The 19,343-nt window shown below is 27.5% G+C and overlaps 1 protein-coding gene across 10 annotated transcripts in view; it reads left to right on the top strand.

Moving 5' to 3' along the window:
* LOC107444895 (cell adhesion molecule Dscam1) overlaps positions 1-19,343 on the top strand; it is a 143,955-nt gene that overhangs the window by 18,294 nt on the left and 106,318 nt on the right. The window contains exons 1-3 of one of the 10 annotated variants that reach the window (XM_071178205.1): positions 8,482-8,684; positions 10,756-10,855; positions 11,497-11,787. The exons of 5 other annotated variants lie outside the window; for them this stretch is intronic. In XM_071178205.1, coding sequence (XP_071034306.1) covers positions 10,777-10,855; positions 11,497-11,787 — 370 coding nt within the window. In that variant the 5' untranslated portion in view covers positions 8,482-8,684; positions 10,756-10,776. Of the gene's footprint in view, positions 1-1,101; positions 1,393-3,962; positions 4,235-6,263; positions 6,555-8,481; positions 8,685-10,755; positions 10,856-11,496; positions 11,788-17,121; positions 17,376-18,568; positions 18,860-19,343 lie in introns of those variants that run through there. 4 more of the 10 variants (XM_043045066.2, XM_071178208.1, XM_071178217.1 and 1 more) reach the window with 4 other exon arrangements.

Genomic DNA, 19,343 nt, shown 5'->3' with positions numbered 1-19,343 from the left:
TCCATAAATGTACTCCCGAAAAAAAAACATTTTAAGTTCTAAATGTTGTTCTCTTGCAATGAAATTACCAGTTTGTGACACTATTTTTTCTTAAAAATTTGCAAATTTTTCTTGTTGATGATATGATTAATATTGATTCTCAAACACTAAAAGATACTATATATGGATGTTTTTATCAAATCCTTGAGAATATAGTTCGTTTTGTTAATTTCTGTTTGTTGTTTTAGTGAATAATACAGTCCCAAAACTCTTAAGAATTTATTTAATGTATAGAATAAACGTGATGTTTTCGAAAATCATATATTTGAATTGGCGTGTTAATTTAAATTCATTTTTGCTATAGTAATTGTTAAGAAAAATTGTGGATTAACATTAAATTTCAAATAAAAATAATTTCATGTGTATTAAAATAGATTTAGTTAAAATTTTTCAAAAATAATTTCAATTTTAAGTTATTTAGCATGTGAAAATGATTACTTTCATTTAAAGAATTTTTTAATTAAACCGTGTTTAGGTTTTTATAGGAAGAGTTTATTTCGAAATATAGGTAAGCTACTTGTTCGACGATCTCATATCGAAGAGGAAAAACAAGAAGTAATTTCTTTTGTTTTCAATTTCTGCGATTAAATTGAACGAATTTCTCAAAATTATCTATCCTCAATAACGAAAAAAACATTTTTTTTAAAAAAAAAAAAACGAGAATCCAATAAATTCACAATATAAAAAATTCGCGCACTAATTTTATTTATTTATTTATTTTCAACCTATCTTCTTAACAATATAGGACTGTCTCGCCATTAGAACTTTATTAATAGGTCTCATACCTATTCTTTAAGTTATTAGTGGAATGCAGGTGGATATGTATCTTATCTATCGATTTATTAAACTTATTTTATTGAAAAATATTATCTTCTTAGATTTACTTAATATAAGATATTGCATTTTCTACTCTTTTATTTATTTACCCTCAGTTAATATACTCTATTCAGTTAATATATTCTTTTATTCAGCTAATTTACTCTATCTATTCAGCTAATATAAATTCTTATTTATTACTCTTTTATTTATTTAATTTATTTACCCTCATATAATTAATTGTAGGTGCCAGGCCACCAATTGTGAAACCTTTTCAATTCACGGGTGAGATTCGTTTAGGGTTCCGTGTGATGGTTATGTGTGCCGTCATGAACGGAGATTCGCCCTTCCAGTTTCAGTGGTTCAAAGATGATACTCAACTTCAAGAGAATGACAAAATTTCTATAAAAACGCCTGATGAGTTCTCTTCTTTTCTCACCATAAAAAACTTGGATTCTCTCAGTAACGGTAACTACACTTGTAGAGTGTCTAATGCTGCAGGTTTCGATGAAAAATCAGACATTCTCCAGATGAAAGGTACATATTTACAATCCTATAAATTTTTGAAAGTATTTGCCAACAACATTGAGTTTTGTTTTTGATCCTTTGTACTTATGTGCATTTATTGTATTTTTTATGAAATAAATATTATTGTTTCATCTTATAATTTTAATTACGAATCTTTTGCATGCATTAGTAGTCAAATTTAAGTGATGATTATGCTTGTTGTTTCTAATACCAGTTGCCAATTAGGAGCAAACCAGCTTGGTAGCACCATCTGTTGCCGAGAAAGTGATTTCAGCCACATAAACGTCCCAACAGGTTTTTAGGATGAATCCATTCTTACATTCATTTATTCATCCACATTTTGACCTGAAGCAGAGAACTATCAATCTCCAATTCAGTACTCCTAGAAGTATTGATTTTTTCTAAATGGGAACTTGGGGGGACTTCGTGACCCCGACAGATTTAACGTGCACTATTCACTATTTACTACACGGAGATTTTTAGCCGGCGAGGATCCAACTCACGACCTTTCAGACATGGGCCAAACGCCCAACCTACCAGACTACCCCGTCTCAATAATGATTTTTATATATATATATATATATACATACACTACCNTATATATATATATATATATATATTCGAATACTTTTTATGACTCATTTTTTAAGCGTGGGTACAGATTCTGTTGAATTTAAGCGTTGATGATAACACGTCTATTGAAATGTTATCTTATGACGCATATTTTGAATGAAAATAAGGTTTTGAATAATATTTAGAATAATAATAATGAAATAAATATTATAGTTTCAGCTTATAATTTTACTTACAAATCTTTTGTAATACGTTAGCATAGAAGTCGTCAAATTTAAATCTTAATTATAACATATATATTCCAATATTCTTTATGACTCTTATTTCATATGCGTGAGCATAAATACTGTTCAATGTAAGCGTTGATGATAACACGTCTATTGAAATGTTATCTTATGACTCATAGTTTGAATGAAAATAAAGTTTTCTATAATGCGTAGAATAATAATAATGAAATAAATATTATTGTTTCAGCTTATAATTTCATCATATAATCGTATTCGTTGGTATGGAAACAATTGAAGTTTTAATGATCATAGCATGTATATTCGAATACTATCTTATGACATTTATTATGTATAGAATCGACAAGCTGATAATAACATACCAATTGAAAAAATTTATTGTTTCACATATTTCATATGCGTAAGTGTACGTGTTTTTAAATTTATGCGTTGGGCAAAATCTTTTGACACGTATTTTGTTTGAGGCAAAAACAGTTTTGTTCCAAGAACATTAAGTTTTTGTTTACTTTTTTTCCTGTTCTTCAAATTTGGATTCTGTATGCCTTTTACTTTTTACCGCAATTTGATCTGGAAATTTTTACAGTGTGTACTTGCCTAACATCAAATACTGCAAGATACAACTTTGATGCATTGAAAGTAAAAGATAATCTTTTAACTTCAAGAAAGTTAAAACTTAAATATGAAAGTGCGTTCAACTTATATGCAAAAAATATTTTAATCTATTCTTGAATAAAATCTCACATTATTTATTAGAATAATCAGACTTAATTTCATAAAACGGGAAACCAAAGACTTTATAAAATCTTTATTATACTTCCATTCGTTCTATCTTGGAGTACTTCAGTTGTGTCTGATGTTACTACTATAATAATTATAAGTATTATATCGAAAGAATTCAACATAATTTTATATTATAAAACAAAGCATAATTTTCATTATGCTTTAGCTTTTCAAGATTTATTTTGTTGAATTATTGAAGAAACTTTTTTATTTTATTTTCTATAACATTCTGAATGATAAAATTCTGTGAAACTATTACAAAATGAAAAATTAATTGCAAATTCGTTTTGAAAATGTAATAACGTAAATTATTTACGTGTTATTTTAGTATACATATAATTACGTTTAAGATTTTACAACATTTTAGCAAACATTGTTAAGACCTTTTTATTTTTATTACGTCTTTTAGTATTTATAGAAAATTGTGTTTAAATATTTCATTGTTGAAATGGCCTTTCTTTTTTTCACGTTGTACTAACTGGATTTTTTCTAACTGTAATGTGTGTGTGTCATTATTGTTCTCAAGATTTTATGTGGTTACTTGGGAATGACAATTGCTTGTATTAAGAATGATATGCAACTCTTAGGAATATAAAGTTACCAAGATTCCTAAATTTAAACTAAGCTTAAAAGTCATTCAATATTTAAGTTTCATTCAATACAATACTTGTGTTACAAGTCATTTACAACTTGCCATTTACAACGCCGCTACTGATATGACACGTGAAAAGCTTAGAATTTATTCGCGGAATTTTGTATGTTTCAGTGACTGAAAGCAAATTTGATTCTACGAAAGAGATAAAATTCGTCAATTAATTGCATTTCTTTCATAATGAGCTATCGATGGGGTTATTGTGGAATCTCTTTACCGAGATCCATAATTTTTTAACTGAATTTAAAAACCACCAGATATTTCTGTTAAATCCATTATATTACTTTTCTTTTCTTTTTCTGTCACTGTGTGGCGCTGCAATCCTGTTTACTGAGATTTTTACTGTAAAGTAGTTGGTAGCTTCATTTCATTTAGTGTCAACTGTTCGTATACACTTTATGTCTGACTATATGTAACTCGATAATCTTTTTGCGTTTGAATTGTTTTCATGTAGTCATAGCATTTTTATTTATTTCCATAATTTCTGTCGAATTCAATGTTGATAGCTGTTTTTGCTACAAACTATCAAACGCAATGATGGGACACAAGATCAAAATGATGCACTTTACAATCACTGCAAGTTGTTTTCTCCTTAGCTTCGGTAAGTGATATAATTTCATTGTTATACCGATTCGTTTATTACCATATTAAGATGATTTACTTTTATTTATGAGTTTCACATAATTTCTTTGGAGTTGCAATCATTTATCACTATTGTTAGTTTCATTTGAAACTAATTTTCGAGCTTATAAATTGTGCTATAATAACAACAAATAAGCAAAATATGCATTCAATTGCTCAGTTCATTAATGGAAGATTAATCAGAAATTTTTTTCTAACATTGTTCGTTTATTAATATAAACGGATTTAAATTGCAATCCACGGAAATTATTAAAACTCATTTCCATAGCGTTAACAGGTTAATTACTTTTCATCTGTCAAATTAATATCCAACAATTCACAAGATTTTAAACAATAGATATAGTATAAATCTAATAGGTAAGTGTTAGAACTATTAAATAAAAGCAATACCCATAATAATAATGTATCATGATAAATATCCTATAACTTAGGGATGGTATCCATGAAATACCTATAATTTTTATAAGTTTTAAATATGCGTATATTTTATGGGTAATAAATAGGTAATAAATTTTATCTATGTTCCACGGTAAATCTATATTATAAGGAAAATGATTACCAGGAAATTTTACCGGAAGTACGTTTTACTGTTGATGTATTTCCTCTCCCTCTGTTTGTATTTTATTAATATATTTAAATTAAATTTATTTTTTATATCGTTGAATACACCATACATCATTTTTACATTAGTTATTACATCATTTCTCACATCATACATTCATTTTTTTTAAATACTTATTTGCTTCCTTCAATTTAATCTCATTAAAGGTGGTTTATTAGCACACATTAAAGGTGGATTAAATAGCATTTCTTGTATAGGAAAAAAATCATTATTTTTAGTAGAAACTTTTTAAGAAACCTTTCTGTATTGTAGCACTAGCTGAAAAAAAATAATTTTGATGCTTTAATACTTATTTTAATGATCAGCAAAATTTGTAATTTTACAAAATGGTGTGCATTAGTTTTGATAATCTGAGCAAATTTTATGCCTTTTCACCCCCCCCCCCCCAAAAAAAAAATTTCATTGTTCGGTCACTCCCATTTTTCCTATTTTGAGCAAACTAAATTGCATGTGATCCAGTTAGCATACGCAAATAAATTATTAAAATTATTCTTATTAAAATTAAAAATTGAATTTTGAATTATTACTAAATAATCTCTTTGGCAAAATGATTTTTTTTCTCTTACAATAATCATAAGAAACAAGATTTGCGGAGCAATTTCAATAGCAACCGAACCAAATGATTAAGTTCTTTTTTTCTTCTCAAAATATCAGAAGCTAAAATAAAAACTAAATTTCGAGACCTTATAATTGAATTATTTTAATTTTGAAGTAACGGCTCGTTTAAAAAAGTTAAAATGTTTAAAAAGTTCTTTGCTCTGAAACAAAATTATCCTTAAACGGTTTTTCTCTAAAGACATCTAATTACTGCTTTCTATAAAAACTAATTTTTTCGGATATAATCGTAAAAGTTGAAAAAGAGATTATATCTTTCAGTTGCTACTTTTTCAAAATGTTAATTAATTTTAATTGTTTTTCAAATTTTTAAAAAAATTGAAATTTTTTAATTTTTTTCAAAATTGCTATTATTTTTATTATTTATTTAACATTTAAAAAAATGTTAATAAGACCTAAATCAAGTGAATGTCGACTTTCACCGGTGAATATCAACAATCACATAGTGGCTTTGTTAAATGTTCAAAATATTTGTTATATCTGATTTGATATTAATTTACTCCTTGATATAATTATATTTATTCGATATTTTAATATCTGCTGAGGATAGATTAGGAGAAACATCAGGGTTCAGAGTACCGGGCAGTGGCACTGAACCTTGACAAAAACATCAGTGTAGGGTATACCGGGCAAATGTATATCGGGCAGTGACATTTAACTAGACCTAGTATATATTTCGGACATTTAACAAGGCGATATACATATGTATAATAATATATATATTTATATATGTGTGGTATTTTGTTTGTAGGGTTGAAAGCGCCGAAAATTAACTCGATGCAGTTTTCGGAAAATCTTGAGATTGGTAAGAGAACGAGTCTGACGTGTACGGTGAGTGAAGGTGATTCTCCTTTTGAATTCTTGTGGTTCAAAGACGGATCATCACTACGTGAAACGGATTCCATTTCTATTGGAAAGTTTAATGATTTCACTTCAATACTCACCATCTCAAATCTTAAAGCAGAGAGTAATGGCAATTATTCGTGCCGAGCTTCAAATCATGTTGGATATGATCTCAAGTTTGACGTTTTAAACATGAAAGGTAGGGTTCTTCCATTTTGCTCACTAGTGTTTTTTGCTTTCATTAAAAGCAATTAACTAACTTCACTTGATTAATTGTATTACTTCTCATTGCTAAGACTCTTAAGGAATGTTCGAAAATAAATCATAGTTTTTTATGACTTCAGCTGTTTTGTATATTTATTTATCTATATTCTTCAATAATTAAATAGGCTTTGTTCAAGACTTTATAAAAAATATTAATTATTATTTTTAATTTTACATTCTTATTTAATAAAATTGCTTCTGCTGTCTGTATATTTAATGTGCAATACTTTTATGTTCTTTTTCTGTCACTGTGTGGCGCTGCAGTACTTTTTTACTTTTACTTTATGAGATTCTAGGTAGGTTAGTGATGTAACCCATTACTTGCATAAAGGTGCTTGTGTTATCCTCCATCGTTTATAAAGAGAATCCACTGGGTTTATTATTTTGAACTTTTTCATTTAAAAAAATTATTATTCTTGTATTTGAATCGAACATTTAAAGCGAGACCTCGGAATCACGCTTTGCAAGTTTTTCCTGACTTTTTCCGTTTCAATTTTTTTAGAGATTCGCGACAAGGAATCACCATAAACATGCACTCATTTACAAGAAGATCCTCCTTTTCAATTCGAAAGATTCAAAGATGCCATCCAAAGCAGATTTGCTTAAAAATAACAGAATGTTTCTTAAACATTCTAATAGCAACAGAAATTATACATGTTACACCATTAATCATACGTTACGTGTAGCCCCTTCATCTGATTAAAAACCCGACCTTCAAAAACTTTACGAATCATATTTTTTCGTGAAATCATTTTGAGTAATTCGTTAATTTGATCATTTTCATTTTAATTGTTTATATTTTGACGTGTGAATTTATTGTGTTTTATAAAAAAAATATATATATTTTTTAAAATAAATATATTCTATTGTATAAAGTGTGAATTTTTTTCCCTACAAATACTGATTGATTATCATGCGAACACTAATAATTTGAACAGTTTATCACCAAGAAAACTTAAAAAGGCAACCGGAATTTATTTTTCTACATTCCAATGAAAACTTTAGGTACTTGTGAAAATTTTAGGCACTTGGGCATTGAAATATATTTTAATAACTGTTTAGTTTGACAAAATAATTCATGCCTTTCTATTTTTTTTTACTCGTTATACCTTTATGTTTATTTAATATAATTATTTTAATTAACTTCCAAGGTTTTGAAAATTATTTTATTATTTGAGGATTACACTTAGTTAGCATATCAATTTTTTTTTAATTATATATAGTTTAAAAATGCTTTATTTGAGTCTTTGAGTTAATCAAAACGTGTTTAAATTTGTTAAAATTATTACATAGCTTAAAAATGCTTTATTTTATGTATGTGAAGTTTTTTAGTTCGTTTTTAAACATTATGGCATGTTATAAAGGTCTAAAACATTTTTGTGCTAGGGGGCCCTGAATGGTATTAAGACGGCTTTGCAATGTATCCTTATCGGAAAGAGTCGGATATGTGATGTGATATGATATGATATGAGAAAACTTTTTAGGTTTAGATAAAACAGGTAATGCAATCAAATTTTAAATGTAAAATCAAACCGTTATATTTATGAATAATAGATTATTCATGAATTTAATGGCTCTTCAATAACTCATAGGGTACTTTACAGTATTGCGAAATGTTTCAGCCAAACCATTAAAAAAAATGCTATGTTGTTCTAATAAAAGGAAGTATTGTGTTCCGAAACGAAATGTATCCTGATAATTATTCACACATATGTATGGGGGTGCATTCTTTTCGATATCACATGAAAATATATATTTGTTAACTGAGAAAAAATGATTATTAGTTATATTTTTCTGAATAAAATGCGATTCGTTGTCATTTCTGCCACTATGTGGCGTTAGTATCCTGCACATCGTTCTTCATGTTATATCTTCATTGAAAAAGAAGCTGTCGCTCTAATTCAGAAGCTGTTCATCTGCACATTTATACTCGTATTTTGTTAAAAAGTGCATATTTTATAAGTTACGCTTAATACTTACAGTAATGTGAGAAGCTAGGTGGCATCCAATCATCTACGTTACAGCATTTCATTGCTTCTTGTCTGACGTTTTCGTCGTACTCACGGTATGTATTTACTTCTGGCTGTAATTTTATTTCCATTGCTTTTGTCCTGATTTTCTATCATTGTATTGCTTATGTTGTATGCAAAATTTGTTTCTATTTAAATTGAATAAATACTTTAATTTTTCTAAATACATCATTTTATTAATATAGAATACAGGTAGAAATTTAAATTTTAGGGGATATTTTTCTTATAATGTATTGAAAAATGGAAGGGATTATGCAATTATTTTTTTTAAAATGCTATGCCTTTATTCCAATTAAAAATTATATCAATATTATCATGTTATTAATATCAATGTTATTGTTAGATATTGTTAAATATTACTGTAAATGATAATAATATAATGTGTAATTAGACAAAATGTAAGAATAGCATACAGTATTTCCAATAATAATTAGAAAAATATTCTAAAATTCCTATTCAAAAAATGAACAACGCAAGTTTGAATTTTTCTCTTTCAAACCAACTTGTTTTTCAAATAACGTCTAGTGTTAACATCCTGAAAAATAAGTCGGTTATTTTTTAATTGCTAACAGAAACGAATGGTAAGCTTAGTTTAAGTAATTATGACTAACCTATATTTAAACATATTCGAAATACTTATTTTTTGCAACCAATGCAGCTTATCATAATACAACAAGGTTGTAAAAGCATATTCTTCGTATAAAATTTATTTTTAAAGCTTATGTGAGTAATTTATATTGATTTACTATTAGCCACTCATGTCATGTTTAATATTTTTATTCCTGAATAAATTTGAACACAATTTTTTTAAAAAAAATTAATTCTTTAAAAATAGTGTTAGGGACAAAAGTCAAATAGGCAAATACAAGGGAACGAAGAGTAACAGAAAAAGTATAACAAAGCTTAAATGTGACTTACTATTTTAAATTTTAAGCGATGTATATTTAAAATACGATTTGTTATAGTAATCATGAACTGTTTATTAAATTTGAGGAATTGTTTAAAACATTATTATACTGAAGCTTGTAAAATGTGATATTACTAGAACTGTCTTACTGCAAATAAAAAAGACGAAAACTGCTGATTTTAAACCCTGGACTATTAAGAAAAAAAGCATTAACTTTTTCATGCATGTCAAAAATACATGATATAATTCTTGTATCGTATATATTTTTTTCGTATATATCGCATAGTATTACCTGATAATTAAGATTTTACGCAGAATCTTATAGTGCGTATAATAAATTGGCTATGGACTTTATATACATTTGAAAATGGATCTTTAAAATGAATGACGGAACTTTTTTTTAAATGCATTGCATAGGAAAATTATTTAGAGAAAAATGTGCTGTTCCATGTTAAAACTTTTATTTGCCAAAATATTTAATTTTGTTAATATAGCTGAAGTTCTGTATATTCGTACGAAGAAAAAAAATCGAAATTAAAATATTCGGTACTTTAATTATGAAAATAAACTATTCTTTTATATGATTTGGTTATATTACAAGGAAATACTTCTTGCACTACTTTTTTAGATACTTCAAAATTTTCTTTTTATATATTTATTGTAAAAGTTGTTGACTTTTATTTGGAGCTAAAGTATAATTGAAGTATTATAAACATTTATTTTACAATATTTAATTGTTCTTATAACATTTATATATGAACGTTTTTAATATTTGTGTCTACTTCTTCCATTCTATGCTTTTTCTCTATCATCTGTTCATTTTTTATTACATATTTTTTTCATTTGTTGAACTAAAAATATTCAAGTATTTTCTATTTATTATGAGTTTAACATTAATATTTGACAGTGTCTAAAAGTGCAAAATATCATCGCGTTAAATTTGAACAAGTAGATATTTTTATGCATTTTGTTACTGTGTGTCACGAATAGAGTATCATGCATTATGCTTGCGTAGATACTCTCCTAAAACAATTAAAAATTACCATTTTTGAAAATGAATTTTACCTGTTAACGGTGACATATTATAAAAATAGTATCTGAATAATTGTTGTAATTACAATTGATATTTTCTGCCTTTTTTCTTTGTTACATGACTTAAGAATAACCGGATATTTTGTCTACTGATACGTTTTTTTCAGGGCCTAAGAAACTCACTAAAAATGCTGTTCGCTACTAAATTTCTTCCACATAGAGGAATTACTTTGCTTTTAATGTCTGAATGTTTTCTACTCATCAATGGTAAGTTCAATTTTATTCTGCTTCAATTTACAACTTATTAATTTGTTTTTCTATTTATGCAGAGGATTGACTTATTTTCTATGTGCTGAAATTGGAAACATTATTAGATATGCATTAAAATGTACTGGGTTTTTCATTTAAGAAATATTTTTTTGCATTTATAACTTTCATATCGTATACTTATATAACATTATTTTAATACATAGCTAGTAACCCAAATTTAACGAACGCTTTTCGTTTCTCTAAAAGTTTAAAGCTCTTTTGTTTCATATTCTAAAATAGATTAAAAAAAAGTTTCAAAAACTGTAACTGATCATAAGATTTGCTAGGCAATTCTGCAAACATTGTATAAACTTTGACTGAAGTATTTTTTATTAAATGTTATTAATACCTTGTCTTTTGTATGAGCCATTATAGTCATACAACTAGAAAATTTCAATATATTTATCAATGAGCAGTTGTATTTGGACCAATATTTTTATCAAATTTTTTTTAAAAATCTATTTTTATTGACAGCTGCTTTAAAAAGCTTTTCACACTTATTGCTTTTTAAGTAGTCTTTTTTAAATTAATTTTTCTAAGTAAGGATTCTTGTAACGAGTCTGATAAAGTTTGAAAAAATATATTCTTTTTTTTTTTAGGCTTGAGTGCACCCAAACTCAACCCGATGCAGTTTTCTGGTGAACTTCAAATCGGCATGAGAGCGAGTTTAATGTGTGCAGTTATTGCCGGTGACGCACCATTCGAATTTAATTGGTTTAAAGATGATCAACCCCTCGTATCAAGGAATACCGTTTCAATCGAAAAAGTAAATGACTTCACTGCATTTCTGACCATCACTACTCTCGATGTCGGGAGCATTGGTAATTACACGTGTCGGGCATCAAATACTGCTGGATACGATGAAAAATACGATGTATTAAATATGAAAGGTGAGGTTTCAAAAATTTTTTGAATTATTAGCTTCCGTTGAGTTTATTTTTTTAAAGAAAATATGTCTGTTATAAAAAATTATTACGTGAACTCATTTTGTAATAGAATTTTTGTGTGCATGATTTTATTCATGTCATCTGTAGTTGTTATTTTTATTTCTTGGTGCTTGGAAAGTTCGTTTCTCTCCTTTCATTTTTTTCATCGGATTCAATGATATTTATCGCACAAAATCATGTTATACCATCTAATTGAAGTGAAAAGCAAGGGAAAATTATTCCTTAAAAAATTTTATTTTTTGGATAATTTATTCAAATTCATTAAATATATTTATTATTTTTATTGAAATTAAATGTTTAATATTAAAACATGACGTCTTAATTAGTTTTCATACATTCGTTGTAAATGGTAATTGTTTATCAAAACTGTTCCGTTATTTTTTCTCATCACTGACTCTGGAAAACTTTATTTTACTTTCTGATGAATATCAAAAATGCTAAACGCAACGTAAAATAGTTTTTTTTTTTCATTTTGATATATATTACACTTATTATATTTTGTTTGAATTTCAATATTTGTTTTTCAGTTAAATTTATTACGCTCTTTTATTTTCCATTCTTGTCACTGTGTGGCGCTGCAATACTGTTCACATTTCTATTTACCCCCAAGTACATCAAAGTCTTCACATAGTAATGGCAGTCAGCATTGTCTACAACACAGTGTTATATTAGTCATCACTAAAGTGTCTTGTTCAATAACTAAATAATTATAATAACATTTGAATGTTATATTCCTTTTTCAGTATAACTGATTATTTAAAATCTACTTCAAGTAGTTCCTCATTATTCACGAAAAAACGTTCTCTTCAACTTCTTCCAAATAAAATGAAATGGATAATTGTTGTTATCCTTTCAAGTTGTTTTCTTCTCAGCTTCGGTAAGTTTCAGTTTTTCTCTCCATTCAAATAAGATTTGTAACCAATTTGATGTATTATAAAATGATTTTAATTATAAATATTTGAGATTTTGAATACATATTATGTTTTTAAGAAATTTCATAATCATTTAAAGCAAGCTTTAATTAGATAAAATCAAGTGTTTCAATTTCGATATTATGCATGGTTTGGTGAAAAGTTATACTTGGGAAAATAATTTTGAATTTTTTTTTCAAATCAACAGTTAAACCTATTTTTAATAATTATGTTATAATGCCTAATAAATCCTTAATAATTGCGTAAAGTAGTAATTATTTTTGTGAGCATATCTTTGATTGTTGTTATTCATGTATAAAAGTCAAATCAACATTGAAGAACTTCCAGTGAAAAATTGCATCATGTTTTAAATAGAAACAATCACTACTAACATTTGTGAAATTAACTTTTAATTAGAGTAATTCTTGAGTTTTTATGCATTCCCATGTCATGTTTAAAATGTGAAAAAATTTTAAAATGTCTCTCTCTGTTTTGTGTTTTTAAATGGTCTGCAAAAATATATATTTTTAAATAATCAATGATTCACTTTAATATGACAGACATCATTGAACAATTTAGATGATTTTTTATTTGCGAAAATTAGCACTATTCAGTTCAAAATAAATAAATTTCATAAAATAATATAAAGATAATTTGCGTAAACATATTTTGCACTAGTAGAACTACACAACTTTAGCCGTCTTTTAGCAAGATAATAAGCAGTTCCTATGTTTGTTTGTTTCTCTAGCTATATGTTGGATCTTTAAACTCGGCGCCTATCACTTTATTATTAACCATATATTAACAAAAATGGAATTTGGCAAGAATACTTAAAAGGACGCTATATAGCTAGAAAAACATTTGATGGCCAATTCTGCTCTCACCTACGTTGATAATTTAAAGTTTAGAGATAAGGAAGTTCAGGTAAACCAAGAGTAATACGTTTAGTTTCTAATGCTAAATAAATGTTTTTAAAACATCAAAATGCAAACAAATCGTGGAATAATTACTTTCCAACTGCGTAATCCTGCCAAATTGTGTTATATTTTAATATTTTGGAGGGGGGGAAAGTGTTTGAAACTTTATGGTTTATTTGAATTCACTTTTTAGTGTTACGGTAAATTTTAAACCACTTATGTAAGTAAAAAATTGCCCGTAAAGGATCTCTCCAGCGGTATAGCGTCCTCTAAAGGCTCGAATGTGGTGATAATTTATTTTTATTATTACTTATTTATTTAATTTGACTCTTAATTTTTCGTTGCAAGATTCTGTCTTCTATTGAATTGTAATTAAATGTTCCATATAATATGTAATTTTCAAAAAAAATTCTTTTTAAAATATTTTTCCCTTTTGCCTTAGGTGGGAAACGTCCCGTCATTAAACCATTTCAGTTTTCTGGAGATCTGAGTCAAGGTCTGAGAATTGCTGTCACGTGTACCCTTTTGGTAGGCGATCCTCCTTTCCAGTTTGAGTGGTACAAAGATAACCAAATTCTTCAAAATAATGAGAAGATTTCGATAAAAACTGTCGATGAATTCACTTCGATTCTGTCGCTTAAACATTTAGATTCCGCAAGTAACGGCAATTACTCATGTCGGGCTCAAAATGCTGCTGGTTCTGACCAAAAGTCTGATTCCCTTAAAATGAACGGTAAGACAAAAAGTCACTTTTTTTTATTTTTATATATTAACAGTCAATCTCAAAAGTTAGAATCCAATTTTATTGTATTTCCATGAAAATAACTCCATACAGCTTAACTGCAAAATTTATGTTTCGAATCAATTTGAAGGGGTACCAGTACTCCTAATTTCAAACTTAAAGGAAAAATATCGACTGTACTGAAGCTTGTATACTTTGAGTAAAAGCATTTTTAAAAAATAATTGATTTAATGAAAATTCTTTTAATTAATTGTGTTTTATTTTGGATAAACATTTAGCCAGATTTCTGCAATCAATTATATGAACTATTGTAATAAAAAATAAGATTAATTGACAGAAATGCCAATTGGGAAAAGTTTTGTTAGGCTATTTTGTATACCATAAATTGCTTGAATTTTGAATGTTCCTAAATAATTTCGTTTGTTGGAACATTAGTCCAATGAAAATATAAATTAACAATTATAAATTATATAAGATTTTAGTTTGTATTTTTCTGTCATATGTGGTGATTAGTTTTGCTTTTTGTTGCATTGAAATCAATAGCTGTCTTATTTTACTACTAGGAGCCGGGATAGCCTGGTTAGTAGGGCACTGGGCCCATATCCGAGAGGTCGTGAGTACGATCTCTACAGTAGGTGAGTACAGTAAATGGTGATTGGTGCACGTTAAATCTGTCGGGTCACAAGGTCATCCACCATAATCAGATCACAAATTATAAATCTGGGGGTACTGAATCGGAGATTGATCGTTCTCTGGTTCAGGTTAAAATTGCGGTCTGTGGATGAATGAATGGATGTATGAGTGGGTCCACCCTATAAAAAGGCTGTGACGTGTGTGTGGCTGGCGTCTAGGCCATACACATGCCACTGAAAAACAAGAAACGCATACTTTGCCTTAAATTCATTTGGTTTCACCAAGCAGACCTGCTGGTATTAACAAACGGTTATAGAATCTTCTCGATTTTTGCCCATTGTATATAAAAAAAGTTTTATTTCTCATGATTTACAAAAGGCGGATTATATAAGTATTTTATACAATTTCTGTTAAAATACTTATATATTGTGTGTCATTTTCGCTTTAGATATCACTTTGTGCTTTAGATATCTATATAATTTTAATGAAGCATACAATAGTTAATAGGCTCTGAAAATGTGTTTTATATTTTGTTAATTGTAGGACATCTTTACAAAATTTAATCTAATTCGGTATGTGACAATGAAATTTTTTTTTAATTTAATTTAGCCAATACTTTATTCTCCATTTTCTTGTGTTAGTAAATTTGTCGTGTTGAATAGTACATTTCGTCTCCTAATACATGTTTGGGCAAATTTGTTCCTTGTTTACACTCGTAATGCAGTTAGTTTTTTTCTGATATTCTGTACTGGAACTGTTTTTGCTATTTGTCTCTGGATGCTTTCTATTCATTGGTGGTGAGTTAATTTTTTTTCTCTGTAAAATTATGTTTATTGCTGCAATATACATAGTTTCCATTTCTATATCGCCTGTTCGATTACCGGGGAAGCACCATTTGAATTCAATTGGTTTAATGTTGGTCAATTTCCCACATCAAAGAATACTGGTTCAATCGAAAAATGTAATGATTTTGCTTCCATATTTACCACAATTACGCTTAATTTCGGAAGCATTGGAAATTACACGTTTCGGGCATCAAATGCTGCTGGATACGATGAAAATTACCATGCATTAAATATGATAGGTGAGGGTTCGAAACTATGTTTCATTCCTTGTTTTTGATGAGTTAATTTTTTTAAATGCCTATACTAAAAAGTACTGTTTCGTGAACTCATTTTAATAGATTTTAATTTGTGTATGATTTTATTCAACGTGTAACCTGTAATTGTTATTTTTATTTCTTAGTGCAAAGAAAGTTCGTATGTCTTTTTCCATTGCCCCCTCCCCCCATTAAACTCAATGACGTTTATTACACAATATCATACTATACCATGTAATTGAAGTAACAAGCAAGGCAAAAATATTCTTTAAATAAATTGTATTTATTTGGAAAATTTAGGTGATGTTTCGAAACTATGTTGAATTCCTAGTTTTTGTTGAGTTTAGTGTTTTTTAAATGTCTGTTATAAAATAGTATTGTTTCGTAAACTCATTTCTATAGAATTTGGGTGCCTATCATTTATTTAGCACATTATCTGCAATTATTATTTTATAACAAATGGAAATTTCGTTTCTCTTTTTTTCATTTTTTCCCCTTGCTTTTACACAATTCAATGATCTCAATTGCGTAACATCATGTAACCATCTAATTAAAATAACAAGTACATTTTAATTAATTTTTAAAAGCATTTTTAAGAAACGGCATTCACCATTTATGAAATACATTTATTATTTTTATTAAAATGAAGTGTATAATATTAAAGCATGACGTCCGAATTAGTTTTCATGCGTTTGTTATACATGGTACTTATTTATCAAAACTGTTCGTTATTTTTTTTTTTTATTCACTGACTCCAGGAAACGTTATTTAACTATCTCATGAATATTAAAAATGCTAAACATAGGTAAAATAGATTTTTTCGTTTAAAATTACAATACACCTATTATATTTGTTCGAATGTCAATATTTAACTTACAGTTAAATTAGGCAAGTTCTTTTCGTTTCAATTTTTGCCACTGTGTGGCGCTGCAATACTGTTCACATTTCTATTTTCCCCAAATACATCAAGTCTTCACATAGTAATGGCAGTCAGCATTGCCTACAACACAGTGTTATATTAGTCATTGTTAAGTTGTTGTATTCAATAATTAAATAGTTATATTCATATTTGTATGTTACATTCCTTTTTCAGTATTACTGATTATTTAAAATCTGTTTAAATTTATACCTCATTATTCAAGAAATACTTTCTCTTCAACTTCTTCCAAATAAAATGAAATGGATGATTGTTGTTGTTATCCTTTCAAGTTGTTTTCTTCTCAGCTTCGGTAAGTTTCAGTCTTTCTCTCCATTCAAATAAGATTTGTACACAATTTGATGTATTATAAAATGATTTTAGCTATAACATACAATTTATGTTTTTAAGAAACTTCATAATCATTTGCAGCACGCTTTACTTATATAAAATTAAATGTTTCTCTTTCGATATTATGTTTGATTTCGGAAAAAGCTACATATATTTGCAAAACAATTTTGGAAGTTTTTGAATATTTATTTCAAATTACTGAAAAAATTGCATTATTCACAAAATTTCAACCTTAATAAGTACATAAAATAATCATTATTATTGTAAGCATATCTAGGATTGTTATTATTGTTAGATTAAAAAAAAAATTTACAATTATTCATTTTAATATGGCAAGTGTCATTGAACAATTTGAATAATTTTTCAGTTGCGAAAAATAACACTGTTCAAAACAGGAAAAAAATAAACTTTATAAAATAATGAAAATAGAAGTAATATATGTATCTATATAAATTGCATTAGTGGAAATTCACATATTTAGTTTTCTTTCCAGCAATATTATAAACAGTTCCAATGTTTGTTTGTTTTTTCCTTGCTTCTTTCGCTGTATTTTGGATTTTTAAACACGGCGTCTAACACAATATATTTAATTATATACATTAATCAAAATTTGAATTTGCCAGAGATACATAAGAGGAATCAAAAAAATTCAATAATTAAATTTCACACATAAATACCCATATTTTGTCCTGCCGTCTTCTTCGCATAACGATACCGATTATTTCATGTTATTGTATGGGGAAATAGTGTATAGTTTTTTACTCATGGTATTTAAACCACACTAGCTGCTAACTGTTTCAAAATCAAAAAGGTAGGAAATGTTATTTACCGTAAACTTTATGTTTAATTGGATGTACTGCCGGCTGTTATTTTACAGTAAATCTAGAATGAAAGTTCTAACAGCGTGGAACAGTTTTATATTAATCACTTACAGTAAATTTCGTTTTCAAAATTTTTTAAATTTAAGTTTATGGTGCATTTATTTTGTAGATTAATTTTTTTTGCAAATTTTGTAACTTTTTCTTAATATTTATTATTCTATTATAATTACTATTCTTTTTTATGGTAACATGTGCTGAAGAAGCATTTAAAACATTTTTTTTTAAATAATTTTTTTAACAGTTTTTACAGATATTTCTCTATTTTACTTTTCAGGCTTGGTTGCACCCAAACTCAACCCGATGCAATTTTCTGGTGAATTCCAAATCGGCATGAGAGCGAGTATAATGTGTGCATTGATTGCCGGCGATGCACCATTCGAATTTAATTGGTTTAAAGATGGTCAACCCCTCGTATCAAAGAATACCGTTTCAATTGAAAAATTTAATGATTTTGCTTCAGTATTGACCATAATTACGCTTGATGTCGGAAGCATTGGCAATTACACGTGTCGGGCATCAAATACTGCAGGATACGATGAAAAATACGATTTATTAAATATGAAAGGTGAGGTTTTGTTGAGTTTAATTTTTTTTAAATGTCTGTTATAAAAGAGTATTTTTTCGTGAACTCGTTTTTATAGAGTTTATTTCTTAATGTAGAATTTATTATGTGTATGATTTTATTCAACGTGTAATCTGTATTTGTTATTTTTATTTCTTAGTGCACGGAAAGTTCGTTTCGCTCTTTCCATATTTTTCATCCAATTCAATGATGTTTATTGCACAACATCTAGATGATAACGTCTAATTGAAAAGAGCAAGGCAAAAAAAATTCCTTCAAAAAATTTATTTTTTTGGAAAAGTTATTCTACATTTATGAAATACAGTATTTTCATAAAAATTAAGCCTGTAACATTAAAGCATGGCCTCTTAATTAGTTTTCATACATTCGTTGTTAATGATACTTGTTTATGAAAACTGCTCCCTTACTTTCAATTATCACAGACTCTTGAAAATTTTATTTAACTATTTAATAAATATCAAAAATA

This window comes from Parasteatoda tepidariorum, chromosome 3 (genome assembly GCF_043381705.1).
Source record: "Parasteatoda tepidariorum isolate YZ-2023 chromosome 3, CAS_Ptep_4.0, whole genome shotgun sequence".
Classification (NCBI taxonomy): Eukaryota; Metazoa; Arthropoda; class Arachnida; order Araneae; family Theridiidae; genus Parasteatoda; species Parasteatoda tepidariorum.
This window is presented reverse-complemented; position numbering and strand designations above follow the sequence as displayed.